The 18977-nt window shown below is 42.2% G+C and overlaps 1 protein-coding gene across 1 annotated transcript in view; it reads left to right on the forward strand.

Moving 5' to 3' along the window:
• The window catches only part of LOC144685280 (RYamide receptor-like), a 37144-nt gene extending 18378 nt beyond the window's left edge, over window positions 1–18766 (forward strand). Inside the window, exon 5 of the mRNA XM_078549703.1 lies at window positions 18010–18766. Within this exon, the coding sequence (XP_078405829.1) occupies window positions 18010–18026 (17 nt within the window). The 3' untranslated portion in view covers window positions 18027–18766. The remainder of the gene's footprint in view (window positions 1–18009) is intronic.
• Window positions 18767–18977: the final 211 nt, after the last annotated feature.

Consider the following 18977-nt stretch of genomic DNA (forward strand, 5'->3'; position numbering starts at 1 on the left):
ACTGGATTGTCCATCCATGTCGGCAGAAAAGCACGCCAACATGTTGCAGAACAGCACAGAGGCAATGTCCGCTGGGCAGCCTGCACTTTGGGTGACCTGGAGGTGCGTGCACAGCAACATTCTTTCTTCAGTACTGCACTAGTTTCAGCCTACATTATGTGCTCAGTCCTCTTGTGGAACCTGAACCAATAACCTTCTGACTGAACTGTGAGAGTGCAATTACTAGGGTCGAGGTGACTAATGATGGTGTAAAGTGAGGGACCATGCACTAAAGAACCTGACAGTGTTCTTTAAGGAGATGACTAAAATAGTGAGGATCTTGATTTTGGGCATTCTGCCACCTCTGAGACCTCTCTCTCTCTTGTGTGCCAGCTTGTCCTGCATGGATAGTTGGAAAAAGCGTAAGCAGGGTGCCTCCCAGGCCAGGTGACAAGTATACCTGGCCTGTGTGGGTGTTGAGTGGTCCCATGGAAGGGATGAGGACAATGACGGTGAATGTGAAAGAGAGAATGGTGATGTCCCTTGAACCGGCAGTGAGTGTGGGCCCTGTGGATGTGTGATGGGTTTGTGAGTGTGTGAGTTGAGTGATGAGACGAGTGACTTACCCCGGCGGAATGGAGGAGATCATTCATCCTCTTGTGGCACTGGGTGGCTGTCCTCTTTTGCAACGCATTGGCACTGACCACGACTGCCACTGCCTCCCAAGCTGGGTTAGTGCTGTTGCTGCCTATGCTGCAGCCAGAGCTGGGGTAGAGGACATCCTGGCGGGCCTCCACAGTATCCAAAAGTCACTCGAGAGACGCGTCGCTGAACTTTGGTGCTGTAGTCTTCTTCAGTTTCAGGGCCATGTCTTCCGTGCAACAGTGGTGAGCTGGAAGCTCTGAGATATGTGCTTTTGGCTGGATTTTAAACATGGCGCCCGGTGTGATGCAATGGCGGGGTGATGGCAAGTAGGCAAATGAGAGCCCGCTGCCATGGAAACGGCGTGTTTCCTGGGAGTGCATAAATAATGAGGCCAGTTCGGGATGATACGGCTTGAAAACCCGCCATCACGGCCAGCAAGTAAAACGTCGTTTTACCCGCCCACTACCGCACTGAGTGCAAATTTGGGAAAATTCTGCTCTATATGTGTGCATCAAACTCTATAACTAAAGAAGAACTCCCCTTTGAGGTTCCCCGCACTGCTAACCCATTGGTTTATACAGATCATGTGATCTAACAACACAGGGTTATTCTTAAAGCTACAGTCTTACGTTTATCAAAACTATAATTACTACAGGGGTATAGTTACACAAAGGATGGTATTAGGACTACTGCTCATATGGCGAATGAGCACCAAGAGAAGCTGGTTGGGGAAAATGACCTTGTATCTGTGTTGTAATTTCTACGTAATTCTATGTACATCAGCTTCCTTGTACTGTTTAACTTAGAAATGCCTTCAAATGCACCTCTGTTCACTGTTTAAATGGAAGTATACCAATAATTAACATAGAATAAAAAACAAAATGAATGGACAGCGCACTCTATCTCAAATGACACTCTGTGAAAATATTAAACTGGTGTTTGTGTTATATGATCATCAGTTGCAAATAAATAATTTAAATTCCTCCCAGGACAAATTTGAGACTAATAAACCAGAGATAGGGCATTATCATCCAAATTGTTTTCTGTTTATCCTATTGTGATTTTTCAAAAAAAAACCTTGGTATTCCAGAGAAACCAAGATATCAAGATAATAATCTTGTTGAATTATTACTATTCAAGAACCCCCAGCTGAAACTCAGTACCAGCATATAAAGCACAAATTGCAAGATATATTTTTCAACACAACTGCGGTGGCCATTGTTTTCCTCACTTAATTTAGTTCTCAGTGGCAAAGAATCTGTCTGTTGAGCAAGTGCCGGAGAGACTTTTCTCAGCGGGTGAGACTCGATGGGGCAGAGGGAGGAATGGAGCCGGGAGTCGGAGTGGGGAGAGAGCTGAGTCTTCATAAACTCCTGGTGCAGGCTGCAACCCAAGAATAAGATGCTACAGGTCCCGTATTTGCAGCTCCACGACTTTTTCCCGAGGCAGCACCAGGTTGGCGGCCACCATCTTGATCCAGTGGACATCATATTCTTCCAAAGTCCAGCTCAAGAATAAGGCTCATTGTTCAATCCAAAGGAGATTAGTAAGAAAGCCCAACTCTGACATGAGGTAATGGTCACTTTGGGAATAAAAGTAGAGGTTCCAAAGGTCTTCCTTGCTAGCCAAGTACTGAAGATTCCTGAGGCTGTGTTCCAAGGAAATTACTGTTAAAGAAGGGGCCCGACTCCCGAGGCCAAATTCCACAAGAATTACTGTCAAAGGAGGAGCCAGAGAGGGTTACACTTCTACCACTGATCACCCATATGAAGTTATAAAAGTCAATGTCTTAAAGTTGTTGAGGAAATCTTTTTCTTTCAATAAACTTCTTTTTAAATGTCCTAAAAAAAAACTGACTGCACTTGAACGCAGAGAATTTCTAACTTGTGATGTTAATGATATGGTAGATGAGGCACAGTGTGAACAAGCAAAAATGTTACATTTTGTAAAGTAATAGTCCACTTTGCTTCAACTGCAGCAATCTGCATTTCCTTTACACTAGAAAAACAATCTTACTTTCGTGATTCATGTCAAGTCTTCTATTATTCCAAGATTTATAACTCTTTGTGTGGAAGGAGGTGAAACTGATGATTTTTATTATCCTTTACCTTAGGATGATACAGTCATTTAGAACACTATTCTTTCACCTCTTGAACGTATTTATTTGAATTTATTTCAGGTAATGGGTCGGAAGTCCACTCATTCAGTCTGTTGCAGATTCTAACCTTAAGCTCCTCACGTAAACAACACTGCGACAGCTAACCATTTTTTGCTTTTCTGCTATAACTCACCAAGTTCAGGGCAGATCAACTCATTAAAGAAATGGATAATAAAATAATAATCCATCACTAATTTAGTCAGCTGTATTCAAAACATAATAGATTTGACACAATTCAAGAACTTATAATCATAATTTGAATTCATGTCAGTGTAATTAGCCAAGAGAAACATTAATAAGAGCCAAACAGTGTCTCCTACAAGCAAAGGCATTCTGTTGAATAGAAATGAGATGTTTTAGAATAAAATAATATTTGTGGTGCCAAGATAATTCTTCGCAGCTGTAAATAAGTTGTGTTATTTATAGCATCATTTAATTGATGGTGTTCTTTATGTGACAGCTGGTCCATGTTTACAGAAATTGCACTAATTAATCAAGCAATATTTGCCACATAATGTAAATTAGTTGTACTAGGAAATAAACTCATGTCTATTTGTTCTTCTCTTTTCTTTCCTTTTTCAGTTTTAACAGAGGATCTATGGTTACTATTAGTTGCACTGTTTCAGGATCAGTGGGCTTACATTGTACTGGTATCAAGGCCTGAAGCTATATAACTTTGGCTTCTAATTATTTGACAATCACTTTTTCCCATTTTTACTATATACTATAATAACTATTAGTATTCCTCTATGTTATGTATGAGAGACCATTATTCCAACAACCTGAGTCCTCCAGTCCTGAACTGTTTCTTTGGAGATAAGTTGACTTATCAAAATAGGGCCAAAAACTAAATTTCCATGCATAAGAATTGTCTGCACAAGTCTTTTGCATGTTGGCTAAACAGAATCTCTACTTGTGCATATGAGCATACGAGTTAGGAGCAGGAATTAGGAGTAGACCCCTCAAGCCCACTCCGCCATTCAATAAGTTCATGGCTGATCTGATTTTAACCTCAATTCCACTTTCCTGCCTACTCCCAATTACCTTTCACCCCTTTGCTTATCAAGAATCTATCTGCCTCTGCCTTAAAAGTATTCAAAGACTTTACTTGCACTGCATTTTGAAGAAGAGTTCCAGACTCATGACCTTCTGAGAGATGAAATTTCTCCTCGTCACTATCTTAAATGCACGACCCCTTATTTTTAAACAGTGACCTCTAGTTCTAGATTCTCCCACAAGAGGATACATCCACCCTGTCAAAACCCCTCAGGATCTTATATGTTTCAATCAAGTTGCCTCTTACTCTTCTAAACTCCAGTAGATACCAGTCTGGCATGTCCAACCTTTCCTCATAAGACAAGTTGCCCATTCCAGGTATTAGTCTAGAAAATATGCTCCTTTTTTGTTCTTCCTGCCAAAATGGACAACTTCACATTTTCCCACATTATACTCCACCTGCCAGATCTTTGCCCACTCACTTAACCTATCTACATCGCTCTGTAGCCTCCTAATTTCATCTTCACAGCTTACTTTCCTACTTATTTTTGTGTCACCAGCAAATTTAGTAACCTTACCTTCAGTCCCTTCATCGAAGACAATTATGTAAATTGAGGCCCCAGCACTGGCACACCACTCATTACATCTTGCCAAGCAGAAAATGATCCATTTATCCCCTTATGCCTCTGAAGGAGTCATAAGGACTCAAAATATTAACTCTTTTTTTCTCTCCACAGACGCTGTTAGACCTGCTGAGTTTTTCCAGTATTTTGTGTCTTTGTTTCAGATTTCCAGCATCCACAGTATTTTGCTTTTACCTTTATGCCTACTCTCTGTTTCCTGTAAGCTAGCTAATCTTCTATCCATGACAATATGTTACCCAGTACACCATGAGCTTTTATTTTCTGCAATAACCTTTGATGTGGCACCTTATCAAATGCCTTCTGGAAATCTAAGTGCAGTACATCCACTGGTTGCCCTTTATCCACACCATGTTGCTTCTTCAAAGAACTCCAATAAGTTGGTTAACCTTGATTTCCCTCTCACAAAACTATGTTAACTCTGCCTGATTTAATAATATCTTCAAATATTCTCCTATGACAGATGTTAAGTTAATTGGCCTGTAGTTTCCTGCTTTCTGTCACCCTCCCCTTTTGTATAAAGGAGCTATATTCACTATTTTCCAATCTAATGGGATCTTCCCTGAATCTAGGGAATTTAGGAAAATTAAAACCAAAGCACCATCTCACTAATCACTTCTTTTAAGACTCTAAGGTGAAGTCCATCAGGACCTGGGACTTGTCAGCCTGCCGTTCCAACAATTTGCTCAGTACCACTTCCCTGGTGATTGTAATTTTCTTGAGTTCCTCCCTCCCTTCCATTTCCTGATTTACAGCTATTTCTGGGATGTTACTTGTATCCTCTATAGTAAAGGCTAATGCAAAATACCTATTCAATTCATCTGCCATCTCCTTACTTTCCATTATTAATTCCCCAGATTCACTTTCTATAACTCTTTTTTTTAAATATCAGATTTTGCGGTATCTTAATTTGAACGCTCATGAACTTGGTGACAGATGGAAACACTACTGAATGAAGACAATCAATTATATTTTTTAATTTGAATTTTTTACAATTAGGAAAGGGCCAAGGCCATATTTTTAATTGGGGTTTCTATCCTGTAATACCATATCCTGTTATCTTCTCTAATGTATTTCTATTTGGTCTCTTATCCAAGGCTTCCTTGAAAGTTCACATATGCCACTGACACTTAATTTTCCACATCTATTATTTTAGTCACCTCCTTAAAGAACACTGTCAGGTTCTTTTGATGATGGTCCCCCACTTTACACCATTAGTCACCTTGACCTTAGTAGTTACACTCTCACAATTCAGTCAGAAGGTTATTGGTTCAAGTTCCACAAGAGGACTGAGCACATAATCTAGGCTGAAACTTCAGTGCAGTACTGAAGAAATATTGTATTGTCCAAGTTAACTAATTTCCCATCCACACGTTCAAACAGACATAAAAAGTCTGATGGTGCAATTAAAAGAAAAATAGGGTTTTCCAAGTGTCCTGGTCAAAGTTTATCCCTCAACTAGTCCCACCAGCTGTTAATTTACCTTGTCTGCTTCATGTGGGATTGTGTTCACAAATGGGCTGCCATATTTTATCTACATAACTGTGCCAACAATTCATGGCACACTCTGAGGGTGAATGTTCTGTACTCAGCAAAGGATTCAGTTTCATACCCTTACGCCCTGAACTTCAATGAATTTCAAGCTCGGCATGATGCTGAGCTCTTCTTCTGCCGCCTTCGTCTCCATGCTCACTTCCTTGGTAGGAATCATCCCCCCATTCAATGGATCCTTTCACCCGCCTCCAGTATTCTCCCTCCACCTGGACACCTCCCTCTGGCCTCTGACCTACTCCTGATCTTTTCATTGAGAACTGTCGGCGTGACATCGGTTGTCTCAATTTCTCTGCTCCGCTCACCCACTTAACCTGTCTCCTTCTGAACTTGCTGCATTCCATTCTCTCAGGTCCAACCCTGACTTTCCTATCAAACCTGCCGACAAGGGCGGTGCTGTTGTTGTCTGGTGTACTGACATCTACCTCACAGAGGCTGAGCGCCAACTCTCAGACACTTCCTCCTGCCTTCCCCTGGACTATACCCCCACCACCAAATGTCTAGCCATTTTTTCCAGGACTGTCACTGACCTCATCTCCACTGGAGATCTTTCCCCCCACAGCTTCCAACCTCAGACAGCCCACACCTATCTCCTTCCCAAAATCAACAAACAACACTATCCCAGTAGACCGATCGTGTCAGCCTCTTCCTGCCCCACAGAATGCATTTCTTCCTACCTTTGTCCAGTCTCTTCCCATCTACATCCGTGATTCCTCTGATGCCCTAAGTCATGTCAACAATTTTCAGTTTCCTGGCCCTAACCACCTCCTCTTCATCATGGAAGTCCACTCCCTCAACACCTTCATCCCCCACCAGGCTGGTCTGAGGGCTCTCTGCTTCGTCCTTGAACTGAAGCCCGAACAATCCCTTTCCACTGCCACTCTCCTTCATCTGGCTGAACCTGTTCCCTCACTGAACAATTTCTCCTTAAACTTGTCTCATTTCCTCCAAATAAAAAGTGTGACTATGGGTACCCGCATGGACCCCAATTATGCCTGTCTCTTCATGGTGTATGTGGAACAGCCCTTGTCCCAATCCTACTCAGGCCCTCTCCCACAACTCTCGTTTCAGTACATCGATGACTGTATCGGTGCCGCTTCATGCTCTTCTCTGAACCTGGAAAAAATTATCAATTTTATTTCAAATATCCAACCCTCTATCACCTTCACGTGGTCCATCTCCGACACTTCTCTACCCTTCCTTGATCTCTCTGTCTCCATTTCTGGAGATAGACTGTTTAGCATTATTCATTACAAGCCCATCGACTCCCGCAGCTAACTCAGCTACAGGTCCTCACACCTTGCTTCCTGTAAGGACTCCATCCCATTCTCTCAGTTCCTTTGCCTCAATCACATCTGTTCTGATGATTCCATCTTCCAAAACAGCACTTCTGACATGTCTTCCTTCTTCCTTAATCAAGATTTCCCGCCCATTGTGGTTGACAGGGTCCTCAATTGTGTCTGACCCATCTCCCGTGTTTCTGCCCTCACACCTTTCCCTCCCTCCCAGAACTATGATAGGTTCCCCCTTGACCTAATTTTACACCCCACCAGCCTCTGCATTCAAAGGATCATCCTCCACCATTTCTGCCAACTCCAGCATGATGCCACCGCCAAACACATCTGCCCCTTACACCCCCTGTCAGCGTTCCGTAGGGACCATCCCTCCAGGACACCCTGGTCCACTCCTACATCACCCCCAAAATCTCATCCCCTTCCCATGGCACCTTCCCATGCAATCGCAGAAGGTGCAACACCTGCCCCTTCTCCTCCCTCCTCACCGTCCAAGGGCCCAAAAACTCCTTTCAGGTGAAGCAGCACTTCACTTGCACCTCCTTCAATTTGGTCTGCATTCGCTGTTCCCAATGCGGTCTCCTCTACATTGGGGAGACCAAACGCAGACTGGGTGACTGCTTTGTGGAACACCTTCGGTCTGTCCGCAATCATGACCTAGACCTTCCTGTCGCTTGCCATTTCAACACACCATCCTGCTCTCATGCCCACATGTCCGTCCTTGGTCTGCTGCAATGTTCTAGTGAAGCCCAACGCAAACTGGAGGAACAGTACCTCATCTTCCGATTAGGCACTTTGCAGCCTTCCGGACTTAACATTGAGTTCAACTTCAGATCATGAACTCTCTCCTCTATCTTCACCCCTTTTTTTAAGCCCTATTTTAAAATTTATTTTTATTTACTTATTTTTGTTTTTATTCATTTATTGTTTTATCCCCTTTTTATCCCCCTTTTCTATCTCTTTTTTCTATCATTTTACCCCATACCACCGCCCCCCTCCCCCCATCCCAACTCCAAAAGGGCTGTTACTTGTTCCATGTTGTTCTTTCAGAGTGCTGACCCTTGTTCTGTTATTTACACATTCTGCTATCTTACCTTTATGCCACCATCAGCACCGTCTTTAGCCCTTACCAATGCCATTAACACTCCCTTTGTCGTGTCCATGACATCTTTGTCAATCTCTCTTTAGCCCCTACCTATCGCTGACCTTCTATCCAGCTTCACCTACTCCACCCCACGTTAAACAGTATAAATTTCATCACATTTCTACTTCTCTTTAGCTCTTAGAAGTCATACAGACTTGAAACGTTAACTCTGTTTCTCTCTCCACAGATGCTGTCAGACCTGCTGAGATTTTCCAGCATTTTCTGTTTTTATTTCAGATTTCCAGCATCCGCAGTATTTTGCTTTTAACCAAGAATTCCTGGGCTGTGATGGGCTTTGGGATGTTCTGAGGACTGAAAGATGCTATATAAGTATTTTTTCACTGGAATTTATGGGCTGTGCGATATTCTCCTGCTCCTATTTCTTATAATCTTATGAATTTCCTCCCTAATTCCATCTCCACTTTTCTCTCCATCTTAAACAGAGATGACATTTCAAATCCAATATGACTCTTCTTCAGAAGAATCATCATTTTGGACTTGAAATGTTAATTCTGTTCCTCTCTCCACAGATGCTGCCAGACCTGCTGAGTTTTTCCAGCACTCTGTTTTTATTTCAGATTTCTAGCAGCCACAGTATTTTTCCTTTATTTCAATACCCCTGAGTTGGTTGTACATCATGGGTTAGGCAAGAAGATAATGCTGCCTTTGCTTGTCATTCACCAGTTTGACATTTCCATGTCCCCGTCAGTCAACCTTACAGCTTGTCTGAGTGAGATTGCATAACTAGGGAAGTAGAGAGGGTTTTAAACTAAATAGTGAGGTTAAGGGATCAAATGCGGAAAGATGTGGTATATCAAGGAGTTGAGACAAAGAGTAGAGAGGAAAATAGTAATGTGGGAAATGAGGTTCGGAGAATGGCAAGAAGGGACAGAGGGAAGAAACTTTAGAATGCATCAAGTATCAAGACTGGATGTTACAAAGATAACAAAAAGTCAAAACTCTACATCTGAATGCACATAGCATTCATAACAAAGTAAACAAATTGATACGTACATTGAAGTAAATAAATATGATCTGATAGACATGGCTGCAAGATGACAAAGACTGGGTTGTGAACATTATGGGGCATATGACATTCAAGAAGAATAGGAAGCTAAGTAAAGGTGGAGGGGTAGCACTGCTAATCAAAGATGGCATTTGGGCAATAGTTAGAGATGATCTTGGTTCAGATCAGGATGTAGAATCGGTTTGGGTAGAGCTGAGGAATAGTAGGGAAAATAAGTCACTAGTGGGAGTGGTCTACAGGTACCCTAACAGTAACCAAGAAGAAATATTGGGTGCTTGTGATAAAGGGATGGCAATTCTCATGGGTGATTTTAGTCTACACATAAACTAGAAAAATCAGATTAGTAGTAATAGCCTGGATGAGGAGTTCTTAGAACGCTTTCAAGATAACTTCTTAGAGCAGCACGTTCTGAACCAACTAGAGAGCAGGTTATATTAGACTTGATGTTGTATAGTGTGACAGGATTAATTAATGACCTCAGGGTAAAGGCACCCCTGGGTAGCAGCGGCCACAATATGATTGAATTTTACATCCAGTATGAAAGGGCGAAGAGTGGGTCTGCACCTTAACAGGACTGGGACTAATGTCCTCGCAGGGATTTTTGCTAGTGCTGTTGGGGAGGCTTTAAACTAGATTGGCAGGGGGATGGGAACCTGAAGGGAAATTCAGAAAGGAGAAAATTTGGCAGTGGGAAGTAGGGAAGTATTAACTGATAACGGGGATCTATCAGAGAGTAATATCAATGTAAAAAGAATACTTGGAGAGTTTGATAGAACTACAGTAGGCAATAGTAAGTCATTAGATGTGGTCAGAGCAAGGGGGAAAGTTAAAAAGCCTAAATCAGGATTATGTATATGTATGTGAATGCACGGAGTGTGGCTAATAAGATTGGTTAACTACAGGCACAGGTTGATAAATGGAACTATGATATTATTGCTATAACAGAGACCTGGCTCAAAGAAAGGCAGGACTGGTCGTTAAATATTCCTGCGTACAAGGTATTTAGGAGAGACAGAGAAGGAAGAAAAGTGGGGGGAGTGGCAGTATTGATTAAAGATGGTATTACTGGAGAGAGAGGATGTTCTAGAGGGTCAAAGATGGAATCTCTCTGGCTGCAGCTAAGGAATGAAAAAGGAGCAAAACATTGATTGGTGTAGTATATAGACCACCAGCTCGTGGGAGGGATGTAGGGAAACAAATTTGCAAAGAAATTATAGAGAGGTGCAAGAATGACATAGTAATTATAATGGTGGATTTCAATTATCCAAATATGGACTGTGATAGGAATAATGCAAAGGGACAAGAACAGTGAGAGTTCCTGGAATTTGTCCAAGATAACTTTTTGCAGCAGTATGTATCAATGAGAGGGCAGGCACTGTTGGACCTGGCTTTGGGGAATGAGTTGGCCCAAGTGGATCAAATATCAATGGGAGAGCATTTCAGGGATAGTGACCATTGTATCATAAGGCTTAGGTTGGCCGTGGAAAAGGACAAGGAGCACTCCAGTGCAGGGATAATTAATTGAGGGAAAACCAACTTCGATAGGATGAAAATGCATCTAAGTCGAGTGAATTGGAATCAAATGTTGGCGGAAAAGACAGTGGCTGAACAATGGGCTACCTTCAAAGAGATAGTATGGCAAGCAATGACAAGGTATATTCCCTTGAAGGGGAACATAAATCTAGAACATCCTGGATGACCAGAGGGATAGAGGTGTAGATGAAAAGGAAGAAGTATGCAGAGATAAAAGCAAAAAACTGCGGATGCTGGAAGTCCAAAACAAAAACAGAAACAGAAATACCTGGAAAAACTCAGCAGGTCTGGCAGCATCGGCGGAGGAGAGCACAGTTGACATTTCAAGTCCTCATGACCCTTCAACAGAACTAAGTAAAAATAGGAAAGGGGTGAAATATTAGCTGGTTTAAGGGTGAGGAGGGGGGGGGTGTTTGTTGGGACAAGCAGCCAGTAATTGGTGGAGATAACCAAAAGATGTCACAGACAAAAGATCAAAGAGGTGTTGAAGGAATGTGCTAATTAAGAGTAGAGAGCAGGACAAACAAGGTACAGGTAGCTCTAGTGGGGGTGGGGGAATATTAAAAGGTAGAGATAAACAATGGGTGGAAATACATTTAAAAATAATGGAAATAGGTGGGAAAAGAAAAATCTATATAAATTATTGGAAAAAACAAAAAGGAGGGGGAAGAAATGGAAATGGGGTGGGGATGGAGGAGAGAGTTCAAGATCTAAAATTGTTGAACTCAATATTCAGTCCGGAAGGCTGCAAAGTGCCTAGTCAGAAGATGAGGTGCTGTTCCTCCAGTTTGCGTTGAGCTTCACTGGAACAATGCAGCAAGCCAAGGACAGACATGTGGGCAAGAGAGCAGGGTGGAGTGTTGAAATGGCAAGCGACAGGGAGGTCTGGGTTATGCTTGCGGACAGACCGAAGGTGTTCTGCAAAGCGGTCACCCAGTCTGCGTTTGGTCTCTCCAATGTAGAGGAAACCGCATTGGGAGCAACGAATGCAGTAGACTAAGTTGAGGGAAGTGCAAGTGAAAAGCTGCTTCACTTGAAAGGAGTGTTTGGGCCCTTGGACGGTGAGGAGAGAGGAAGTGAAGGGGCAGGTGTTGCATCTTCTGCGGTCGCATGGGAAGGTGCCATGGGAGGGGGTTGAGGAGTAGGGGGTGATGGAGGAGTGGACCAGCGTGTCACAGAGGGAACGATTCCTACGGAATGCCGCCGGTGGGGGGGTGAAGGGAAGATGTGTTTGGTGGTGGCATCATGCTGGAGTTGGCGGAAATGGCGGAGGATGATCCTTTGAATGCGGAGGCTGTTGGGGTGATAAGTGAGGACAAGGAGGACCCTATCATGTTTCTGGAAGGGAGGAGAAGGCGTGAGGGTGGATGCGCGGTAGATGGGCCGGACACGGTTGAGGGCCCTGTCAACCACCATGGGTGGAAAACCTCGGTTAAGGAAGAAGGAGGACATGTCAGAGGAACTGTTTTTGAAAACGGCATCATCAGAACAGATGTGAAGGAGACGAAGGAACTGAGAGAATGGGATGGAGTCCTTACAGGAAGCGGGGTGTGAGGAGCTGTAGTCGAGGTAGCTGTGGGAGTCGGTAGGCTTATAATGGATATTGTTGGACAGTCTATCACCAGAAATTGAGACAGAGAGGTCAAGGAATGGAAGGGAAGTGTCAGAGATGGACCATGTGAAAATGATGGAGGGGTGGAGATTGGAAGCAAATTTAATAAATTTTTCCAGGTCCCGACGAGAGCATGAAGCAGCACCGAAGTAATCATCAATGTACCGGAGAAAGAGTTGTGGGAGGGGGCTGGAGTAGTACTGGAATAAGGAATGTTCCACATACCTCATAAAGAGACAGGCATAACTGGGGCCCATGCGGGTACCCATAGCCACACCTTTTATTTGGAGGAAGTGAGAGGAGTTAAAGGAGAAATTGTTCAGTGTGAGAACAAGTTCAGCCAGACGGAGGAGAGTAGTGGTGGATGGGGATTGTTCGGGCCTCTGTTCGAGGAAGAAGCGGAAAGCCGCCAGACCATCCCGGTGGGGGATGGAGGTGTAGAGGGATTGGACGTCCATGGTGATATATTTCACCCCTTTCCTATTGTTACTTAGTTCTGTTGAAGGGTCATGAGGACTCAAAATGTCAACTGTGCTCTCCTCCGTCGATGCTGCCAGACCTGCTGAGTTTTTCCAGGTATTTCTGTTTCTGTTTTTGTTTAGGAAGAAGTATGCGTTTGACAGAGGTCAGGTAGAAAACACAATGGAGAATCAGGCTGAATATAAAAAGACCAGAGGGGAAGTGAAAAACTAATCAGAAAAGCAAGGAGGGAGCATGAAAAGAGAATAGCAGCCAACATAAAAAGTAATCCCACGGTCTTCTAGAAGCATGTAAATAATAAAAGGGTGGTAAAAGAAAGGGTAGGGCCAATTAGGAATAAAAAAGTAGACTTGCATGTGAAGGCAGGAGAAGTAGTTGAGATATTAAACGAGTACTTTGCATCTGTCCTTACAAAGGAACAGGATGCTACCCAGGCCAAGGTGAGAGAGGAGGTAACTGGTACATTCGAGCAATTTACAATAGATAAGGTACCAGGACCAGATGAGATGCATCCAAGGATACTGCGGGAGCTGAGAGTGGAAATTTCAGAGGCACTGGTGATAATCTTCCAGTCTTCCTTAGACACAGGGATGGAGCCGGAGAACTGGAGAATTGTGAATGTTACACCCTTGTTCAAAAAGAGGTGCAAGGATAATGCTGGTAACTACAGACCAGTCAGTTTGACTTCAGTGGTAGGGAAACTTCTGGAAACTATAGTTCGGGACAAAATCAATAGTCACTTAGACAGGTGCGGTATAACTAAGGAAAGCCAGCATGGATTTATTAAGGGAAAATCATGTTTAACTAACTTGCTGGAATTTTTTTGAGATGGTAGCAGAGAAGGTTGATAAGGGCAATGCTGTGAATGTAGTGTATATGAATTTTCAAAAGGCATTTGATACAGTGCCTCACCATGAGTAAAATTCTAGCTCATGGAATAAAAAGGAAAGTAGGCACTTGGATAAGAAATTGGCAGGGTGACAGGAAACAGAGTAGTGATAAAAAGTTGTTTTTCAGATTGGAGGAAGGTCTGTAGTGGGGTACCCCATTGGTCAGCGTTGGGACCCTTGCTCTTCTTGATATATATTAATGACCTAGATTGCGGTGTGCATGGCATGATTTCAAAATTTGAGGATGATACGAAGATTGGAAATGCTGCCAACTGTGATGAGGATAGTCTTGAACTTCAAAAGAACATAGACATATTGGAGGATTGGGCAGACAAATGGTAGATGAAGTTCAATGCAGAGAAGTTGTGAGGCAATTCATTTTGGCTGAAGAATGTAGGGAGGCAATTTAAAATAAAGAAACTCTAAAGGAGGTGCAGGAACAAAGGGGCCTCGTTTTATATGCACATAAGTCATTGAAGATGGCAGGGCAGAGCAGTTAATAAAGCATATGGTATCCTAGATTTTATTAGTAGATGTACTGAATACAAGAGTAAGGAGGTCATGTTAAACTTGTATTATTCACTAGTTAGGCCTCATCTGGAGTACTGTATCCAGTCCTGGGTGCCATACTTGAGGGAGGATGTGAAGGCACTGGAGAGAGTACAGGGGAGATTAAAAAGTATGATTCCAGGGATAAACAACTGTAGCTATGAAGATAGGTTCCTTGGAGAAAAGAAGGCTGAGAGGAGACTTGTTAGAGGTATTCAAGATCCTGAGGGGAATGGACAGAGTAAATAGTGAGAAACTGTTCCCTCTCAAGAGTACATCAAGAACTAAAAGGCACAGATTCAAAATAATGGGCAAAAGGAGTAGAGGTGATGTGAGGAATATCTTTTTCACCCAGAAGGTGGCTGGAGCCTGGAGCGGACTTCCTGAAAGGGTGGTGGAGGCAGGTTTGGTTGAGATATTCAAAAGGGAATTGGACTACTATCTGAAAAGGATGTGCAAGGTTGCAGGGATAAGGGATTAGGTAGATTGCTCTTTCAGTGAGCCAGTGCAGATTTGATGGGCTGAATGGCACCTTTCTGCATTGTAAAGATTCTGTTTTAGAGTTGATCATTAAAGAGGTTACAGCTGGGCACTTAGAAAAACACAAGGTAACTGGGAAGAGTCAGCATGGCTTTGTGAACGGGAAACCACATTTAACCAATTTATTAGAGTTCTTTGAAGGAGTAACATGCGCTGTGGTTAAAGGGGAACCTGTAGACATACAGTACTTGGATTTCCAGAAGGCATTTGATAAGGTGCCACATCAAAAGTTATTGCGGAAAATAAAAGCTCATGGTGTAGGGGGTAACATATTAGCCTGGATAGAAGATTGGCTGGCTGGCAGAAAAAAGAGAGAATGGATCTTTGATTGGCAGGATGTGACTAGTGGAGTCCCACAGGGGTCGGTGCTGGGGCCTCAACCTTTTAGAATTTATATCAATGACTTAGATGAGGGGAGCGAAGGCACAAGAGCTAAATTTGCAGTCAACACAAAGATAGCCAGGAAAATTTGCTGTGAAGAAGACAAGGAATTTGCAGATGGATATAGATAAGTTGAATGAGTGGGCAAAAATCTGGCAGATGGAGTATGATGAGAGAAAATGTGAAGTTGTTCACTTGGGCAGGAAGAATAAAAAAGTGGAGTATTACTTAAACGGAGAACGACTGCAGAATTCCCAAGGTGCATAAGTCACAAAAAGTTAGTGTGCAGGTACAGCATGTAATCAAGAAAGCTAATGGAATGCTATCCTTTATTACGAGAGGAATTAAACATGGAAGTAAGGATATTATGCTTCAGTTATACAGGGCATTGGTGAGACCACATCTCGAATAATGTGTGCAGTTTTGGTTTCCTTATTTAAGGAAGGATGCAAATGTATTGGAGGCGGCTCAGAGGAGGTTTACTAGATTGATACCTGGAATGAGCAAGTTGTCTTATGAGGATAGGTTAGACAGGCTGGGCTTGTTTCCACAGGAGTTTAGAAGAGTGAGGGGTGATTTGATTGAAGTATATAAGATGTGAATGGTCTTGACAAGATGGACGTGGAAAGGATGTTTCCTCTTGTGGGTGAGTCCAGAACTAGGGGGCACTGTTTTAAAATTAGAGGTCACCCTAGGACAGAGATGAGGAGAACTTTCTTCTCTCAGAAATTTGTGCGACTTTGGAACTCTCTGCCTCAGAAGGCAGTGAAACGGGGTCGCTAAATATTTTTAAGGCAGAGGTGGATAGATTCTTGTTAGGCAAGAGAATCAAAGGTTATCAGCGGTAGATGGCAATGTAGAACTACAAACAGATCAGCCATGATCTTATTGAATGGCAGAGCAGGCTCGAGGGGCCGAATGACCTACTTCTGTTCCTATTTCATATGTTCGTTGACCCTAATTAGGGAGCAATGTCATGGCCATTAGAAACTGGGTTGAGACTGCTCCAACATAATTTCATGTTGGGCCCTTCCAGCAGCAGAGTGAAAAGACCTTTATTCCATTAATCTGAAGTTGATCAGAAGTCACTGGATTTCTCAATCCCCTACCTTTCTCATGGAAATAAATTGACTCATTAAAAGTGAACTCACATCTAAATTTTCATTGGGAATAAAAACAACAGTCAGCTGGTTAGTCTGTCCAAACTCTTTCACATCATGGGGCTACACAAGAATAGAAAGACATAAGAAATAGAAGTAGTTGTCCAGTGAGCCTGCTTCAGCATTTAACAGGATCATGACCAATCCTTGACCTCAACTCCACTTTCCCTTAGATATAGGGATATCACTTTTGGATGGGAGCCCTTAGAGTCCAAAAACCTATCAATTTCAGCCTTGAATACTCAAATGACTAAATATTCAGGGACCTCTTAAGTTAGAGAATTCCAAAGATTCACAAACTCCCAAGTGAAGAAATTTCTCCTCATCTCAATCCAAAATGGCCAACCCTGTATCCTGAAACTAGGTCCCATAGCCAGGGAAAATGAGATCACCTCTCATTCTTCTAAACTCCAGAAAATATAGACTCATTCTACCTAATCTGTCTTCGTAGGAATCAATCCAGTGAACATTTATTACACCCCATCTAAAGCAAGTATATCCTTTCTTAGGCAAGGAGACCAAAACATACACAGTATTCCAGGTGTGATCTCACCAAAGCAATTTCAGCACGACCTTTTTGCTCGTATGCGTCAGTCACCTTGCAATTAAAGCCAAAGTACCATTTTCTTTCCATTATTTGCTATACCTACATATTTATTTTTTGTGTTTCATGTACAAGGAAACCCAAAACCCTCTGAACACTAACATATCAATGCCAATTATGCTTAAAACAGTTAAACTTATATGTAATTCTCAAATTCAATATGAAATACCATTGTATTATGATCTCTTTTTTCCTCAAAGGGTCCCTTCCTGAGATCACTAGTTAACCTGCCTCATTACACAAAAGATCTAAAGTAGCCACTTCCCTGGTTGGTTCCACGATGTATTGTTCTAAGGAACTGTCACAAATGCATTCCATGAACTCAAACTCTGTACTACTTTTGCTGTTCTGACTTTGAAATGAGAATATAGACAGGTCAAGAGTGAGAGGTGATCTCATTGAAATGCATAACATTTTTCAAGGGCCTGACAGTGTAGATGCTAAGAGGCTGTTTCCCAAGCTGGAGAGTGCAAAAGTAGGGGGCATAGCCTCAGGATAAGGTGTTGACCATTTAGCATTGAGATTAGGAGAAATTTGTTCAGAGCACTATAAATCTTTGAACTTTTCTGTCTCAACAGCTGTGGATATTCAATTTACTAAGTACATTCAAGATGGCGATCAATAAATATTTCAACACTCAGGGTATCAAGGGATATAGGAATAGAGTAAGAAAATAAATTTGAGATGCAAGATTATCCATGATCTCACTGAATCATAGGGCAGGCTCAAGGGGCTGTATGGCCTAGTCTTGCTCCTACTTCTAGTGTTATCAAATCTTCCATTTAGCCACATCTATCTTTGATCAATATCTTTTTGTTCTTTTTTAGCTACTTCTGTGATGTAACATCTAAATTAAACCTAACCAGTTGCCCTGGTTCCCAATGAATGCTTTACACATGGATGAACATTATTTGATGTCCCATCGGAGTTTTAGCAGATGAATTTAATGCTTGCAACACAGAAGAAATGTAAATTCTGTGCATAAAAAGAGAAAATGCATCAAGCATTCAAAAAGGAAAGAGAACATGGAAAGACCAGCTACATGGCAAGATTGCAAAAACATTGGCGTGACTTCACCTGGAGAGGAATACTTTTAATGTTTTAGACTTGGATACATACAAAACCAAATTGTATTGACTTGATGTCTGTGTAAAATGTAGACTGATTCTGCATGTTATTTGTTTCTCATTCTAAAAATCATATTTAAAGTGTAACATGTTACATTTTCTTCAGAGTTTGTTGGTAATTTGTTCCTAGTTTAATGACAAAGTAAGTGCAATAAAGAAACCATCTAGAAGCAATCAGTAATTACTGTGCAACATCGTTGTACTGTCTGTATTCATCTCTATATGCTGGTACAGTATAATGATTACCGTAAGTGATCAACAAGGCTGTAATTTAAGGGAAGGGTTCAACTGATGAGTTTTATTGCCATTACCTAAGCCTTGTTTTTTTTATATTCGTTCATGAGATGTGTGGGCGTTGCCAGTATTTATTACCCGTACCTGATGGCCCTTGAGAAGGTAGTGGTGGGCTGCCTTCTTGAATACAGCTGAGTAGTTTGCTAGGCTATTTCAGAAGGTAGTTCAGAGTCAACCACGTTGCTGTGGACTGGAGTCACATTCAGGCCAGACCAGGTAAGGATAGCAGGTTTCCTTCCCCAAAAGATGTTAGTAAACCAGATTTTTTACAACAATCCAATAGTTTCATGGTCACCGCCACGGATATTAGTGAGTTTTTTAAAATTCCACATTAATCATTTATTTAATGAATTGAATTTAAATTCCCTACCTGC

The sequence above is a fragment of the Cetorhinus maximus genome, chromosome 10 (genome assembly GCF_964194155.1).
Source record: "Cetorhinus maximus chromosome 10, sCetMax3.hap1.1, whole genome shotgun sequence".
Lineage (NCBI taxonomy): Eukaryota > Metazoa > Chordata > Chondrichthyes > Lamniformes > Cetorhinidae > Cetorhinus > Cetorhinus maximus.